This window comes from Schistocerca nitens, chromosome 5 (assembly GCF_023898315.1).
Source record: "Schistocerca nitens isolate TAMUIC-IGC-003100 chromosome 5, iqSchNite1.1, whole genome shotgun sequence".
Lineage (NCBI taxonomy): Eukaryota > Metazoa > Arthropoda > Insecta > Orthoptera > Acrididae > Schistocerca > Schistocerca nitens.
The window spans coordinates 341,600,269-341,616,155 of NC_064618.1; the positions used below are offsets into that span (position 1 = coordinate 341,600,269).

At 43.1% G+C, this 15,887-nt stretch overlaps 1 protein-coding gene across 1 annotated transcript in view; it reads right to left on the reverse strand.

Annotated features, from left to right (window-relative positions):
• The window catches only part of LOC126259571 (uncharacterized), a 585,582-nt gene that overhangs the window by 141,745 nt on the left and 427,950 nt on the right, over positions 1–15,887 (reverse strand). The window contains exon 2 of the mRNA XM_049956478.1: positions 3,637–3,910. Within this exon, the coding sequence (XP_049812435.1) occupies positions 3,637–3,813 (177 nt within the window). The 5' untranslated portion in view covers positions 3,814–3,910. The remainder of the gene's footprint in view (positions 1–3,636; positions 3,911–15,887) is intronic.

A 15,887-nucleotide genomic window follows, 5' to 3' on the forward strand; every position in this document is an offset into this window, starting at 1 on the left:
AGTTTGTGAAAAGGATATGCCACCAATACGAGGCAGTTGTGAACGTTGGCGTTAAGGTATCGGAAAGTTTTTAAACAAGTAAAGGATTAAGACAAGGATGTTCCATATAACCACGATTATTTAAGTTGTTCTTGGTAATTGCAACAGACAGTGCAGAAGTTTGCAGGTGGCAGTATAGTATCGACGTTTTCATTTATTACTGTCTGTCGACGATCAGGTACTGACGACTCTGGATACGGCTGATGCCATGTATCAAATGAGAAAATTACTGGATGCCTATAAAAAATGAGACCTAGAAGTCGATATAGACAAAAGAAAGCATCTTGTTGTTGATAGCGGGTAAGGTGAGAATTTGGACTTTTTATTTGGCCGTTCCGTTCCGCTGAAGGCAAGAGTGAATGCCGTCATCTGAAAGGCACTTAAATCAGTATTTGCGGTATAAATTCACGTGTGCGGGTAAGAGTCAGCTAGGTCTGTAGCGTACCGTATATATTCGTTACTGAGTAAGGAGTCTTTCATCAGACTCGAAGTACCATTTCGTTACTGCACGAAAAATTTCGTTTTTCGCGTGTTTGGACCCCGGCACGCAGTTCATGCCCGGGCGAGGCGCCGGCCGAAGTGGCCGTGCGGTTAAAGGCGCTGCAGTCTGGAGCCGCAAGACCGCTGCGGTCGCAGGTTCGAATCCTGCCTCGGGCATGGATGTTTGTGATGTCCTTAGGTTTAACTAGTTCTAAGTTCTAGGGGACTAATGACCTCAGCAGTTGAGTCCCATAGTGCTCAGAGCCATTTGAACCATTTTTGAACCGGGCGAGGCGCAGCCGGTAGTTTCCGCATTCCTCCAACTTCATATTCTCAGCGGAGCGAGCTGTTAGTCAGTATCGAATACACTTTTTCTCTCGCCATGTTTTCTGTCCCCACATGAAATTCGTTTCCAATTCGGGCGGGGTTGGCAGTATTCGTTACCCTACAGTTGCTTCTTTTCAAACGCTACAGTTTCTACCGTATAGAAAACTGTCGTCCATTCGATAGATTATGGCTTTAAGGGACAGTTTTCACATTGTACGGCAAGTGTTTCGGACACCACTACTGCCGTCCGGCGGCAGTACGTCGCCCTGTATTGCCGCTTTAGAGACTGGACATAATTCGGCAGAATTGCCGCGCCTGCCTGCAGCGGTGAACGTGAGGCAGTGGCGTATTACACTGCCTGACAAAAAATTAAAGCATCCAGATAGAGAGGAGAGGAAACGAAATGAAACTTCACGAGTATAGATGGTAAGTGATTACAAGCTCGGCCGGCCGCTGTGGCTGAGCGTTTCTAGGCGCTTTAGTCCGGAACCACGCGGCTGCTACGGTCGCAGGTTCGAATCCTGCCTCGGGCATGGATGTGTGCGCTGTCCTTAGTTTATTTGGTTAGGTTTAAGTGGTTCTAAGTTCTAGGGGACTGATGACCTCAGATGTTGAGTCCCATAGTGCTTAGAGCCATTTGAACCATTACAAAATCGAGTCAAATTTACAAAGAACTTGGCAGTATGAGCCCACCTGTCAGTGCGACGTTGCACCTCTCTGGCTCGCAACTGTTGTGACTGGTCCTCAGTATCATTGAAAGGTGACAGTGGGACGCAGTTGTCGTTCGAGCTGATGCCACACATGTTCTGTCAGCCATAGATCTAGAGATCTTGCTGGCCGCGGGAATACCACAACGTCACGCAGGCGGCTCATAGCAACACGTGTGTCTGTCTGTGTGTGCGTGTGTGTGTGTGTGTGTGTGTGTGTGTGTGTGTAGTCAAGCGTTACACTGTCGAAAAATGGCATCAGGGTAGTGCCATATGAGGAGAGAAATGGTTCAAATGGCTCTAAGCACTATGGGACTCAACATCTGAGGTCATCAGTCCCCTAGAACTTAGAACTACTTAAACCTAACTAACCTAAGGACATCACACACATCCATGCCCCAGGTAGGATTCGAACCTGCGACCGTAGCAGCAGCGCGGTTCCGGACTAAACCGCCTAGAACCGCTCGGCCACAGCGGCCGGCTATGATGGTTGACCCAGGATGTCAGTGACGCGCCGTTGTCCCGTCAAGAGTTTCCTCAATCAGTACCGGCCGTGGTCGTGCCATACCCGATGATTCCCCACACCATCAAGCCAGAAGTGAAACCACTGTTTCTCTCCAAAACATTGGAAGAATGTAGGACTTTTCCCCAGGCCGCGAACATACTCGCAGACGATGGTCATCCGGGATAGTACAGCACTCTGATTCATCACTGAACACAATGCGACTCCACGGCTTCCAGTCACGACATCTCTGCAAACGCAGCTGCAGCTTACGAATGGGGCGGTAATTCCCTAGTCCTGCCGCAGCTAGCCTCCGACCAATGGTGCGGGATGACACAGAATGTCGAGGCAAGCCCATTACTCGTTCTCGGATGGCAGACACAGGGATTACGATGTGTTTGGTGAACAATACGGCAATCCTCTATTGTCTCCAGAATGAAGGTAGGAGACGAAGTACTGGCGGAATTAAAGTTGTGAGGACGGGTCGTGAGTCGTGCTTGGGTAGCTCAGTGGTAGAGAACTTTACCGCGAAAGGCAAGGTCCCGAGATCGAGTCTCGGTCCGGCACACAGTTTTAATCTGCCAGGAAGTTTCAATCCTCTATTGTGAGGGTCAGAGGAGATCGACCGTAAGCTTGACGACGAATATGCCTGCCCTCACGTTGCCACGCAGTCCCGTATCGGGCCGATGTTGCATCAGAATGCTCCACAGATCTGGATATCGCAAGATTCGACCAGCCGGCCATATGAGGAACACAGCTGCTGATGATCCTATCTCACACGAACACCCGGAACCAGTGTGTCCTTCACAAGGGTCACTCAACATCCGACGCTGTTCACACTTATATTCCTTACCAGGCCTCTTAAAAACACGAAATAGGAACAACATTAATGCATTCACGTGGTCGTTTTACCTTTCACAGCGAATCGCAGCTCTGATAATTTAAATACCCACTGTTGGCATGTTCATGTACGAGGTTACATTGACATCCCACCACGTCTTCTGGGTGCTTCCTTTTTCTTTGTCAGCCAGCTTATTTTGATACTGCAACGACTTCAATTCTTGTACCTTCAGCTGGTTCCATTCATGGCACCACAGACATGGTGACTGTTCATCAGTACGTAGAAGAATAAGACCTTCTGGGAAGAGATCCCACTCTAATAACCCATTCACGAGCACGGTTATCCTTTAACTCCTTAGGTTAATAAAAAGTATTTACTTATAATGAAATGAAATGATGGAATGGAATTTTTGTCTGCAAGACGCCATCACGGGTTTTTCGGTTGCCTAATGCCCGCCTTCTTATTTGACGACACTTCGGCGACTTGCGTGTCAATGATGGTGAAATGATGAAGAGGATAACACGACACTCAAGTCCCGAGCGGATAAAATTTCCAACCCGGCCAGGAATCGAACCCGGACCCCGCATATGTCTATCAGCTGCGGGTGCGGAATAGACTACACCTGTAATGAAATTCCGTAACGAAAGTAACGAACAATTAATAGTTAGTAACGGGAAAGTGTCTCGACAATACCGAATACATAAGGTAAAAAATTTACAGCCGCAGAGTCAGGTGCTCACCTTCTGGTCGAGCGAGATGAGCCGGGCGTCGAGCGCCTCACCGGCTGGTCCCGGCGGGGGTCCGGGGTTCGGGTCTGCGGAAAGTCTGAGGTCGAGGGCGCGCAGTCGCGCGATCACCGCGTCCGTCTTGTCGATGTTGTCGGTGACGCGTGCGTCCAGCAGCTCGACGCGCCGCATCAGGTGCTCGACGGCGCGGTCCAGGTTCTCGATCCGCTGGAGCTTAGACTCCAGCGTCGAGACCACCACCTCGAACACGTTGAACAGGTACTGCTCCCTGCGAAAAGACAGACGTGGTTCTTCTCATCACTGCGTTCCGGCCTAAAGATGGTCAATTCAATGATAAACTACTGTGCACTGAGTTATTACTGAGGAAATTAGGTCAGGAAACGAGATTATAAAAATGGTTGGTTTTCTCGTTTGAGTAGCAAAACAAGGATGGAGAGGATATGAAATGTAGACTGTGTAATGGTACTTGAATTACGTAACCATTATGGTACCTCACCTGAACCTCTCGATACCAGTAATATTCTACTGTATTTCTGTTAACTACTTAACATATTTCTGAGACAACATTCAGATTTGATTTCACTTTTGATACATCGATATGTTTATATTGCAATGATATTATTCTTATGTGTATTCTTTCTTTTGTCACTCTGATCTTTGACGTACTTGTAACTCTGATTTTTGGGCGCGTAAGCGATTATTTTTTGGCTCTGAGCACTATGGGACTCAACATCTTAGGTCATAAGTCCCCTAGAACTTAGAACTACTTAAACCTAACTAACCTAAGGACATCACACACACCCATGCCCGAGGCAGGATTCGAACCTGCGACCGTAGCGGTCCCGCGGTTCCGGACTGCAGCGCCAGAACCACTAGACCACCGCGGCCGGCAAGCGATTATTAGTTAGTTGTTGAGTTGTTACAGGGTCGGACCTTGAAAAGGTCAAGTGTTGGACGTCATGTTGGAAAGACGCATAACGTAGTCCGCTCATAAAATGTGAACTTTAACAGTGACTGTGAGAGAGATGTTTTCAAGTATGTTTTGTATTGTGAAGTGATGTTTTGTGTTTACGTGATATTGCAATAAAAGCAATTAAAAGAAAGTGTAACCTAAATTCGGATTACTTTTCTTACATCACCATTGTGCAGAAAAAGTGTAATCTTCAATAATGGTTTGTGAAGCGCATCTACAAAATTTTTGAATATAGCAGAATAAAACCTAGGCCTCTTTGCATCCGAGCTTGGAATCATAACCACCTAGATTTTCAACGATTGAGCTATGATTATACAACGAGACCAGCGTGGGAAACACAAAAAGATGAGTGCCTAGTTTTTTGATTATTACGTGAAATGACTTTATTAACTGTGCTCTAATGACACCTGCCACATAATAACTTAGTTGTTGCCCGAAAATGCAGTATTTAGCAGCGTGAGTAACACCACAATCGTTATTAAATTCTGACCTTTGTTGTGGTAGGGTTGTTAGAACTGGCAGTGGCAATAAAACTCTTTCTGAAAAAGAGAAATTTGTTAGAAATAAATATAACATGAAGTGTCGTTAAGAAATATTTTCTGAACGTTTCTTTTACGAAGTACTTGACACACAGCTGTCTACGTTAATTTTATTATTTCATCCGCTTTCGGTAAACAACCACCTTTAAATCACAAGTAAGTCATATGTCAGCTACGTGGCATGTCGATCTTCGACGTGGTAAATTAAGATCGCTTTATACCTCTTCAGAACTGAAAAAGTTGGGTATCCAAAAGGTAATACGTGATCAAGACTAAGTAAAATGCTAGTGTGCTAAATATGAAGGGATAGTTATAACTGATCGTCAGATAAATTGTACTCCAGACAAATACATTCAGAAATATTTTTTGTAGGCTATTGCCAAAAGCTGTTAGATATTTTACATACAGATAAGGGAGCTATTTGTGTTAATAAATAGCGTTGTTAACACTGGCTGGTTGCTGTTTTCTTCTTTTCAAGACTCAACTTGAACTTTGTTTACAGCCACGATATCAAAATGTCAGTTTTCAACAAAATATCTGTGTAGAAATTGCTTAACACGACCTGTCTATATAGTATTATTACATATTATTATTACATCTGGTGATAACCAAAACCATATCAGCTCTATAAAAATGATATATTAAATACTTACGTTTTATCTGACGAAAAGTTGTAACTATGCCTTCACATCTACGTAATACGCTACCACTGCATTTTATCTTGATTACGGATTGCTTCTTGGAGATCTATCTTTTACACTTCTGTTGAGATACAAGGCTTTCCATGTAGAAGAGCAACGTGCTATGAAACCAATATCTGACTTTTTACTCACTGAAGATAGGTGATAGACGAAACAGTTTGAAACAATAAAATAGATATATAGACAGATCTCTGTCATGCACTTCCTAAAAAGTGTAACAGCTGTTGGCTATCACTCACAAAATATGTTTAAATTTTTTGATGGTATTTGTCTGGAGTACAGCATTGTACGGAAATTGAACGTGGGCGCTAAACAATTTAGAGAAGAATGGAGTAGAAAATTTTGAAATTTGATGTTTAGAAGAATGTTGAAGATTGTATGGGTAGATCGTGTAGCTAATGAGGGGCTTCTGAATCAAATTGGGGAGAGAAGAAAGTTAAGATAACATGTTGCTAAAAGAGAGATGCGTTCTTAGAACACATCCTGTGGCAGCAACGGAAAGTTAATTTCGTAATGAAGGGAAGTTTCGGGAGGAGGGTTAGGGGGGGGGGGCGTAAAAAACTGTAGAGGGAGACAAAGGATTGACTACAGTAAGCAGGTTCAGGTGTCTTAGGCGGTAATAGTTATGCGGAAACGAAGATCTTTGTACAATACACTAGCGCTGCGATCTCTGTCAAAGCAACCCTCAGTCTAAATACAACAACAACAGCAACAACGATGGATGTATGTTGTAGCAATTATGCAAAAATGAGAAGTCATGAAATGCTGTGACACACGAGTCTTCCGACGGAAGATCACATCTGAGACACACCGCTAAAGCAAAACTTGTTCTAGGAATTGAATTTCTCAATTATTTCGTTAGAAAAATCATTTGAGAACGGATCTAATCCTTGACCCAGTGCTGAAACAAATTCGATATCTCCACTCTTGAAGACCGCATTGTCATGACGAAGTTTCCGAGCGGTCGTCTGACACTTCTGTGAACTTTTTGACTTCATGTTGTCCCTCAAACATCTTAGATCATCGCAAGAACACTCTTTACCGATCGACTGATCTGGAGGGACGTACTATTTGTGAACAATTCCATCAGTACACGTCAAGAAATATCACAGAGAACTTAATGTTACTCTTGGCTTGTCGAGAGCTTACTAGCCGAGGCGAAGAAGTACTCTTCCATTGCGATGACTGCTGTTTAACTTCAAGGTCGTAGCCATAAACCAAACTTTCGCCACCAGTGACAGTCTTTGATAGAATGAATCGTCTTGATACAGTTATTCCCAAGATATTGCATAGATCTTAATTCGTCTGTTTACAATTTTGCAGAAATAGATCTCCCACTTTCTGAACATTTTTTTGGTGTGATGCCAGTTTACCAACGATCGAAACAGTCGTCTTCATCAGGTGATGTTTGCCCGTTTCTGACACACTCGTATCAGTTTAAGTCCTTATCTGACATACAGCTTTGTCTCGAAGAACATGCTTCAGAATTTGTTGCCATTCTGCAGTGCTTCCTCCAAGTTTAAAACAAAACTGTAAATGGGCACACTGCCATCGCAACACCGCAAACTCACGGAAATACCTTAATCAACAGCAGTCAGGTCGCCGCCATTTGCCCCACTGTTTCAAGAAGGATGTATGGGGGGACACTTAGCAGCCTTTCAGAGTAGTCATAACCATTTGCCCGTAAAGCTCAACTTTTGGCCTTCATCTCTCATTTACTATATTTTCCGACTACCATTTGAAGTGTCGATTACAGAACGACATGCTGTCATATCCTAATTTCATTCCTTTTCGACTATTGATTATTAGAAAAATTACGCACTAGCTCCTGCATCCGATAACAATCTCCTTATCATTTAAAGTAAGAGTAACTGAGTCTGTAGCGCGACATGTCAGTTTGGACTGTACAGTATCCACTCCTGACGACGCCAGTAAGGAACGCCGTGGTTTTGCTTTACGTCGCAATTTTACGATCGTGACTTGTATTAGAGTTCTTGGTGAAAGACTGCAGTTTAATTATTACAGGAGAACACGCTCCCGTCGATTTTCAAAACTTTTAAATTCACTCGACTTAGATTGCAGTTTCTCAGTTAACTTTCTACTACTACACTGATTCAAAGATATTATTCATTTCTTCTGGTGCAAATGAGACAAATAAATAAGTAAATGGTAGGAAAAACGTCGAATTGTATAAGAATTTTTGCTACGGGCGTGACTCGTGACATACGGAAAACGTGAAGGAGCATCAAAGATGCTGTAACATTCTGAAAACGATTCCAACTTCGCCCAGTATTCTTTACAAACTGTTAGTAAATATTCCACGGATGCTGAAATACAGAACTGAGAAAGGAAACGGCAGAGTTTAAAAGACTGAAAAATCTGAGTTAAGAAAATAATAATTAACTTCAGAAGAGCCACCTCTCACTGATACTGAATTATCAAAAGCAACTTGTTTTCTTCTCCGCCTCAGAAGCTGAGTGCACAGCACGGCTGACTGCCGTATGGGAGATCCGGATTCCATTCCCGATATTTTCAGGGGATTTTCCTAGCTGGTATGATTGATTGCATTCAGCCTCATGAGGCCAACAGAGGAGCTACTCGATCTGGTTCCATGGTCAAGAAATGCGACATCTACCGTGAGAGTAGTGTGCTGACCACATGCTCCTCAAGCTGCCAGAATAGCTAAACCAATAAATAGAAGCATTAAATAGTTGATCTAAAGAAACTTTCTTTCTCAAGTGCGTTGTCAACACTGGTATCAATGCATGTGTTTCTTCGCTTGTGCTAGACAACGCCATTCTGAGAAATACATCGTAATCGAATCGTATTTAGAGTCACCTGGGAGCTTGCAAAGACTCAAAGACGATGTTTGGAAACTATGAAAGTAAGCTGCACGAGCGATTTAGTTAATCAACGACAGTAAAGTTCGTTAATACTGAGTAATACTTATTGCTGCTTCAAAGTATAATGGTGAAAAATTGGCATGAGGCGAAATTAATATACTGTATTGTACAGAAAAGGCTGCATCTAGGATTCCGTGAAATCACATGTAACTTCCGGAAAGAAGCTGACGGAAAACAAACCTAAAATACCCCAATGACGTCTGCTGTTCCAAGCCGAAACTCTTCCCGGAAGCCGTCAGTGTGGAACAGACCAGAGGAGGAACCAGCAGAACTCTCACTGCTTTAGGCGGAAATCTTCCGCTCTCCCGTTTTCTACCTTTTCACTTGTGACGCTTTTTAAATCTTGTGTAAATGTCTGTTCTCAGCGCATCTTGGGCAATCCGGTAGTCGGGCCATGTTTGGAATGACTGCGATTTTTCGTTCTTGTAGCTTCGAACCCACGAAAAGGAAGGAAAGGGTGTGTCCTAGAACAAGTTAATTGGTAGCTAACTCAAAAGAAGAAGATAATCCTTTACAGCATAAGTTACCCATTCAAATGGCAGCTAGTAGCAATCCAGTCATTAGTTTGGTATTAAAAAAACTTTATTCAAAGCTATATATACGACACAGTATCACTCGTGTGCACTGATCTAATGGGTAAATCCTTTGCCTAAAGAAAGATAGCAACATCCGACTGTCATGAAAAAGAGTGTTCTTCGCAAAGGTGCTGTACATTGTCCGTTGTTCAGGTACTAAACTTTCTACTAAATTTTGTGTTGCGAAATTGCAGGGGGTGGGCGAAAAACAATACTCACAACCATGCCTAAAACGGTGTAGGAAAACCGTTGGCATACAGAACAACTTCCATTCGTCTCGGAATAAATACAGTTCCTGTGTGGATGTGAAATGAATCTTATATCATTCTTCCTGCAAGTTGAGGTAACGATGAAGGAGATGGACAGCGACCATGTACACTTCTCTCCAAAGTAGGCTACAAAGGCTCAAGAATATTGAGATCTGGTGAATATGGTAGCCAGGGGAGATGCGACCATTCGCTCTGCCCTGTCACCTTTGGATGCAGCAGCACCATTGGGGGACAAACATTGTACAACGGGATGACCAGCCAAAATTGCCACATATTTCTTGAAAGTATTTCGATCTTACAGACTGACCATGGGGTCTGTGGAATACCACGATATGGCTGCCCAAACGATCATCGAAACCCCGCCATGTTTAACTCTTGGGGCGCAGACTCGGCCAGAAGTTCGAAACTGTGTGAAATAAGACTCATGCGATCAAATAACAAACCATAGTCGAGGTTTTTGTTGCTTAGGCAACACTTTCTCCTCGTACAGGCGTTTGCGTCACTGACGAATGGTTTTCGAATTGCAGCTCGCCCTGTAGTTCCCTGCTTCTGGTGCTCCCTTCATGTTGTTGTGGTGCTTACAGGGTTCGTGAATGCGACATTCACTTCTGCAGTGACTTCGTCGTCACAATGTTCTTCAGTGATCGTCGGTCACGATCACTCAACACGAACTTTCGTCCGCGTTTTCACTTAACGGAGGATGTTTTCCCGCTTTTCCTCTAGATGGTATAAATCCTAGATAAGGTGCTCTTGGAAAAGAAACAACTTCATCCACCTTGATTACAGAAGCACCCACCATACGAGCACCAGTAATTTTGCCACGTTCGAATTCAGTTAGCTCCGACATAACCACACAGAACACTGCAATGACGGCGACTGACACTCACAAAGTACTGAGGACATTGCACAGATTGCGTTCGTGACCGAGTGCAAGGGCACAACCTGCAGGCCTGGCTAGAACCTGCAGTTATGTTCAAGCATGCATTTCTCGGGGTGTTTCTATATTTTTGCCGTCCGGCCCCGTAGCTGAGTGGTCAGCGCGACAGAATGTCAATCTTAAGGGCCCGGGTTCGATTCCCGGATGGGTCGGAGATTTTCTCCGCTCAGGGACTGGGTGTTGTGTTGTCTTAATCATCATCATCATTTCATCCCCATCGACGCGCAAGTCGCCGAAGTGGCGTCAAATCTAAAGACTTGCACCCGGCGAACGGTCTCCCCGACGGGAGGCCCTAGTCACACGACATTTTTTTTTATATTTTTGCCCAACCCATGTATTTCAAATACTATCATATTATAGTTCCCCCTCACTGTCGTCACAAGAACCGAATGAACAAATATGATGGTGGAATTGGAAAGCAACTAAAATCCCTCAGTATATTCTACATCAGTTATGCGAAATGTATAAACCCTCTCTTCTATCAACACTTTCTTGCAGATGTCAAAAGGAACGGAACGATTCGGTAAATGACAAATTGTTCGAATGTTTAACCCAGTAGAGTAACAAGATGAATGCGGAGCTCAATTGCTTTATGCTGCTGACGCCAGTTTGTTGTAATATTATGGAATTTGTTTTGTTATCATCTATTTTCATGTCTTACTTTTAAGAGCAAATGCATATTGTGCGAGTGACGGTTGTGTGAAACCTAGATGACTCCGGTCGTTTCCGAAATCTGGTACAGGTTGTAGATAGCACAGCGTATTAAGCTGTCTGTTGAATTTACAACAGACTGGGTTTGTGATTTCCTGTCAGAGAGGTCACAGTTCGTAGTAACTGATGGAAAGTCATCGAGTAAAACAGAAGTGATTTTTGGCGTTCTCCAAGGTAGTGTTACAGTCCCTTTGCTGTTCCTTATCGATATAAACGATTTGGGAGACAATCTGAGCAGCCGTTTTAGGGTGTTTGCAGATGACGCTGTCGTTTATCGACTAATAATGTCATCAGAAGGTCAAAACAAATTGCTAAACGATTTAGAAAATATATCTGAATGGTGCGAAAATTTGCAGTTGGCCTTAAATAACGAAAAGTGTGACTTCATCCACATGAGTGTTAAAAGGAATTCGTTAAACTTCGGTTACACGATAAATGAATCTAATCTAAAAGCCGTAAATTCAACTAAATACCTAGAAATTACAATTACGAACAACTTATATTGGAAGGAACACGTAGAAAATGTTGTTGAAAATGTAATAGTTCTACTAAGGAGACTGCCTACACCACGCTTGTTCGTCCTCTTCTAGAATACTGCTCCCTGGTGTGGGATCCTTACCAGATAGGACTGACGGAGTACATCGAAAAAGTTCAAAGAAGGGCAGCACGTTTTGTATTATCGCGAAATATGAGAGAGAATGTCACAGGAATGATACAGGATTTGGGCTGGACATCATTAAAAGAAAGGCGTTTTTCGTTGCGACGGAATCTTCTCACGAAATTCCAATCACCAACTTTCTCCTCCGAATGCGAAAATATTTTGTTGACGCCAACCTACATAGGGAGGAACGATTACCACAATGAAATAAGGGAAATCAGAGCTCTTACCGAAAGGTATAGGTGTTCTTTCTTTACGCGTGCTATACGAGATTGGAATAACAGTGAATTGTGAAGATGGTTCGATGAACTCTCTGCCAGGCACTTAAATGTGATTTGCAGAGTACCCATGTAGATGTAGATGTAGAAATGACACGGACACATGATGGATAAGATGCGCAATAAAAAAGCAGGTAGGCGAATGTACTGAACACTTCCTAGCCTGCCGGAGTGGCCGTGCGGTTCTAGGCGCTACAGTCTGGAACCGGGCGACCGCTACGTTCGCAGGTTCGAATCCTGCCTCGGGCATGGATATGTGTGATGTCCTTAGGTTGGTTAGGTTTAATTAGTTCTAAGTTCTAGGCGACTGATGACCTCAGAAATTAAGTCGCATAGTGCTCAGAGCCATTTGAGCCAACACTTCCTAAAAGACAGAAGTCATTGCCACGATTCGAATGAAAATTTCTTTTACTTCCATAATTGCTTCTTCGATGTATATATTGAAGACTAGGAGCGAAAGCCAACGTCCTTGTCTTACACCCATTCCAATCAAAGAACTTCGTTCTTCGTCTTTCACTCTTAATTTTCCTTCTCGCTTGTTGCAAGTGTTGTATGCTGCCCGTTTGTCCCTATAGCTTCCAGAGAATTTTTTACGTCCTGCACAATCTTAAATTGTCGAACACTTTTTCTAGGTGTGAACACTTTTCCTAGGTGTAACGTTGTAAATAGACTTTTGTTAGTTTCATAACTGTGTTCCTCTTTTGCGCATTTTTTCCTGGGATGGAATTCTATAGCTATGAACTGAGTGTATATATATATATATATATATATATATATATATATATATATATATATATATATATATATATAGAAAAAGTATGTAAAAGGTATTAGCTGTTACACATTGATGACTGGACTCTATGGGCATAACATATTGACGAAATTTGGTTTGCTAGAATTCTTGTGTGCTTCATATCACTTCAACTGATAATCAATATTCTTTCCTGCAAATTTTTTTTTGTATGCAGTCTGTAGCAGTACAATCTATACTTAACAGTATTATTTTCCTTCCTAAGACTTAAATTAATGTAATTTATTTCTTTGTGTGCAACACTCATTCTGAAAACAAAGTGTGCGAGGGGTAGCTCTTTTCATTTGCCAAAAACATAGATTGAATCGCAGGCTCTTCCACTCAAAAGAGAAAAAATAAAATAAAATAAATAAATAAAAATGAAAAAAATAAAAAAGTAGAAAAATCGTTTTTCACTTGATGCATAGCTAGCAGTGAAATAATGAAAATAAAAGACCAGCCTTCCATCATTTCACGTTTGGCTCTGTGCATCTGGAAAACATCGTAAAAAGAGATGTTCTGTGTCAATCTGAAATAACATCTGCGGTCGGCGGTGCCACTCAGTTGAATTTGTACGCGAGCGAACGACACTCGTAACAAACACGTATTACCGGGCGAATTTTCTTCTCGCTTGCATTTAGGACACTCACACGACACCCTCCACAAGGCTGCGGCAGCTGCGGTGTGTCGGATTGCATCTTCACCGCACTCACACCTCTGGAGGCGGTTGACACGCGAGACGTGTTCCGAAGCGGTAAGTCTTTCTTAATATTCTTTACTTTCCGTTTAACGTCCTAGCCGCATAGATGTCACTAGAAACGAATACGGAGCTCAGTCGGTTTCCAAGTTACGTAATCTTGCACAACTTTAGCGAACTTCCAGAAGCTCTTTCGTTTTTTCTACTTTAACAGGTGAGAAGCGAGCATCGCATTGCTTATGTGCATCTTGGCGGAGTGATTCGTCACACTTGATCTAACGAAATAAGTCGTCGGTTTATATACGAATTCACATCCAGAAGAAAGGGGCTTCATGTTCCCCGAGAGGCTGGCCAGCCGTATTTATATTTTCTACAGTTTTCCTAAATCACTTGTGTTGCTAGTAAGCCAATTTTGTCCCTCGCTGTTGTCTAACCGAATTTGCGGCCGTTACCGTGACGTTTACGAGAAGTTTAAATTTTAGATATTTTCGCTCCACGCTCCTCTGTTGACTCCCGAAGAAGGCACCGATTCTGTGCCTTGCTGAGGAGGACACTCAGCGACGGAATTATTGCGCGGTGAAGGGAGCTCTTGTCGCAGGACGAACAATACTGACCTAATTCCTCCACAAAAAAGGGGGAATATAACAGCATTAGACGCATACGCACTAATCGACAAAGAGTTCAACGGGCTACACAAAATAATCGTTAGCCAGAAGAGTGGGGAATTTCCAGATACCTGACGCATTTTAATCATCGTTACTGATTTTACTGGTTAACCCTTGATACGCAAAAACAAAAAAAGTGATTTACTGGCGGAGGAAAAGGAGCTGTATGACATAACGAAAACTGAAAACACGTGTTTTTACAGATGATAGTAAAAATGCCTTTAAGGCGATGAAGACGCCATTATCAACACCTCACTGTGTAGGCAGGTAGGCAGCGGTGGTCACAAGAATGTACGGTTGCAAGAAGATCGGACTCTGGACGGACATGTAGCATCACCGACACGGAAGATCATCGTGTTTCGTGTAGGACTATGGCGCACCGTATTGCATCTGCAGCACCAATTTGAGCAGACTTTGGCATCACAGTATCACAACGAACTGTTACAAATCGGTTACTTGGAGGACAACTCCGAGCCAGACGCCCTATAGCGTGCTTTCCACTGTTTCCAAACCAACCCCTTCTGCGACTTCGCTGATGTCAAGCAAAAGCTCACTGAAGGGGAGGGAAGAAGTCTGTTGTGTTTTCTGATGAAAGATGGTTCTGCCTCTGTCCAGTGGTGGCTGTGTGTTGATTAGAAGGAAGCCAGTTGAAGGCCTGCATACAATCTGTCTACGTGGTAGACACACTTGATCTAGACTTGGAGTTACGGCCTGGGGTGCAATTTCGTATGACAGCAGGAACACTCTGGATGTTTCCAACAGGATAACGCACGCCCACCCACGGCTGTTGTAACCCAACATGCTCGACGGAGAGGGTGTCGACATGTTCCCTTGGCCTGCTCGATCACCAGGTCTGCGTCCAATCGAGCACATATGGGACATCATCGGAAAATTCTAGCGTCATTCACAAACAGCATCAGCTGCCAATGTATTGACCGACCAAGTGCAACAGGCATGGAACTCCATCCCGCAAACTAACATCTGCAGCTGTACAACAAAATGCGTGCACGTTTGCATGTTTGCATTCAACATTCTGGTTGTTACATCGGTTATTAATGTACCAGCATTTCGCGTTTACAGTGGTTTATCTCGCGCTTACATTAACTTGTGACATTACAATGGTAATCAGTTACATATGTTACCTATACAAGTGTTCAATTATTTTTTGGTGTTGCGATTTTTTTCCGTTTTCAAAGGAACCATCCTGGAACTTACCTGGAACGATTTAGAAAAATTACGGAAAAGCTAAATCTGAACTGTCGGAGTCGGATTTGAACCTTTGACTATAAGTGTTTCCAATTTCTTCCAAAAGAAGACAACAAAACTTGCAAAGTGATGCAATGGAGTGTTATTGACTCTTACTCAGAAATACCTAGCAAGCGTGGTGGCGCTGTGGTCACCACAATGAACTCACATTCGAGAGGACGAAAGTTCGAATCTCCATCCGTCCATCCAGATACATGTTTTCCGCGATTTCCTTAAATCGTTGAAGGCAAATGATAAAATGTTTCCTTTGAAAAGGGCATATCCGATTTTCTTTCCCGTTCTT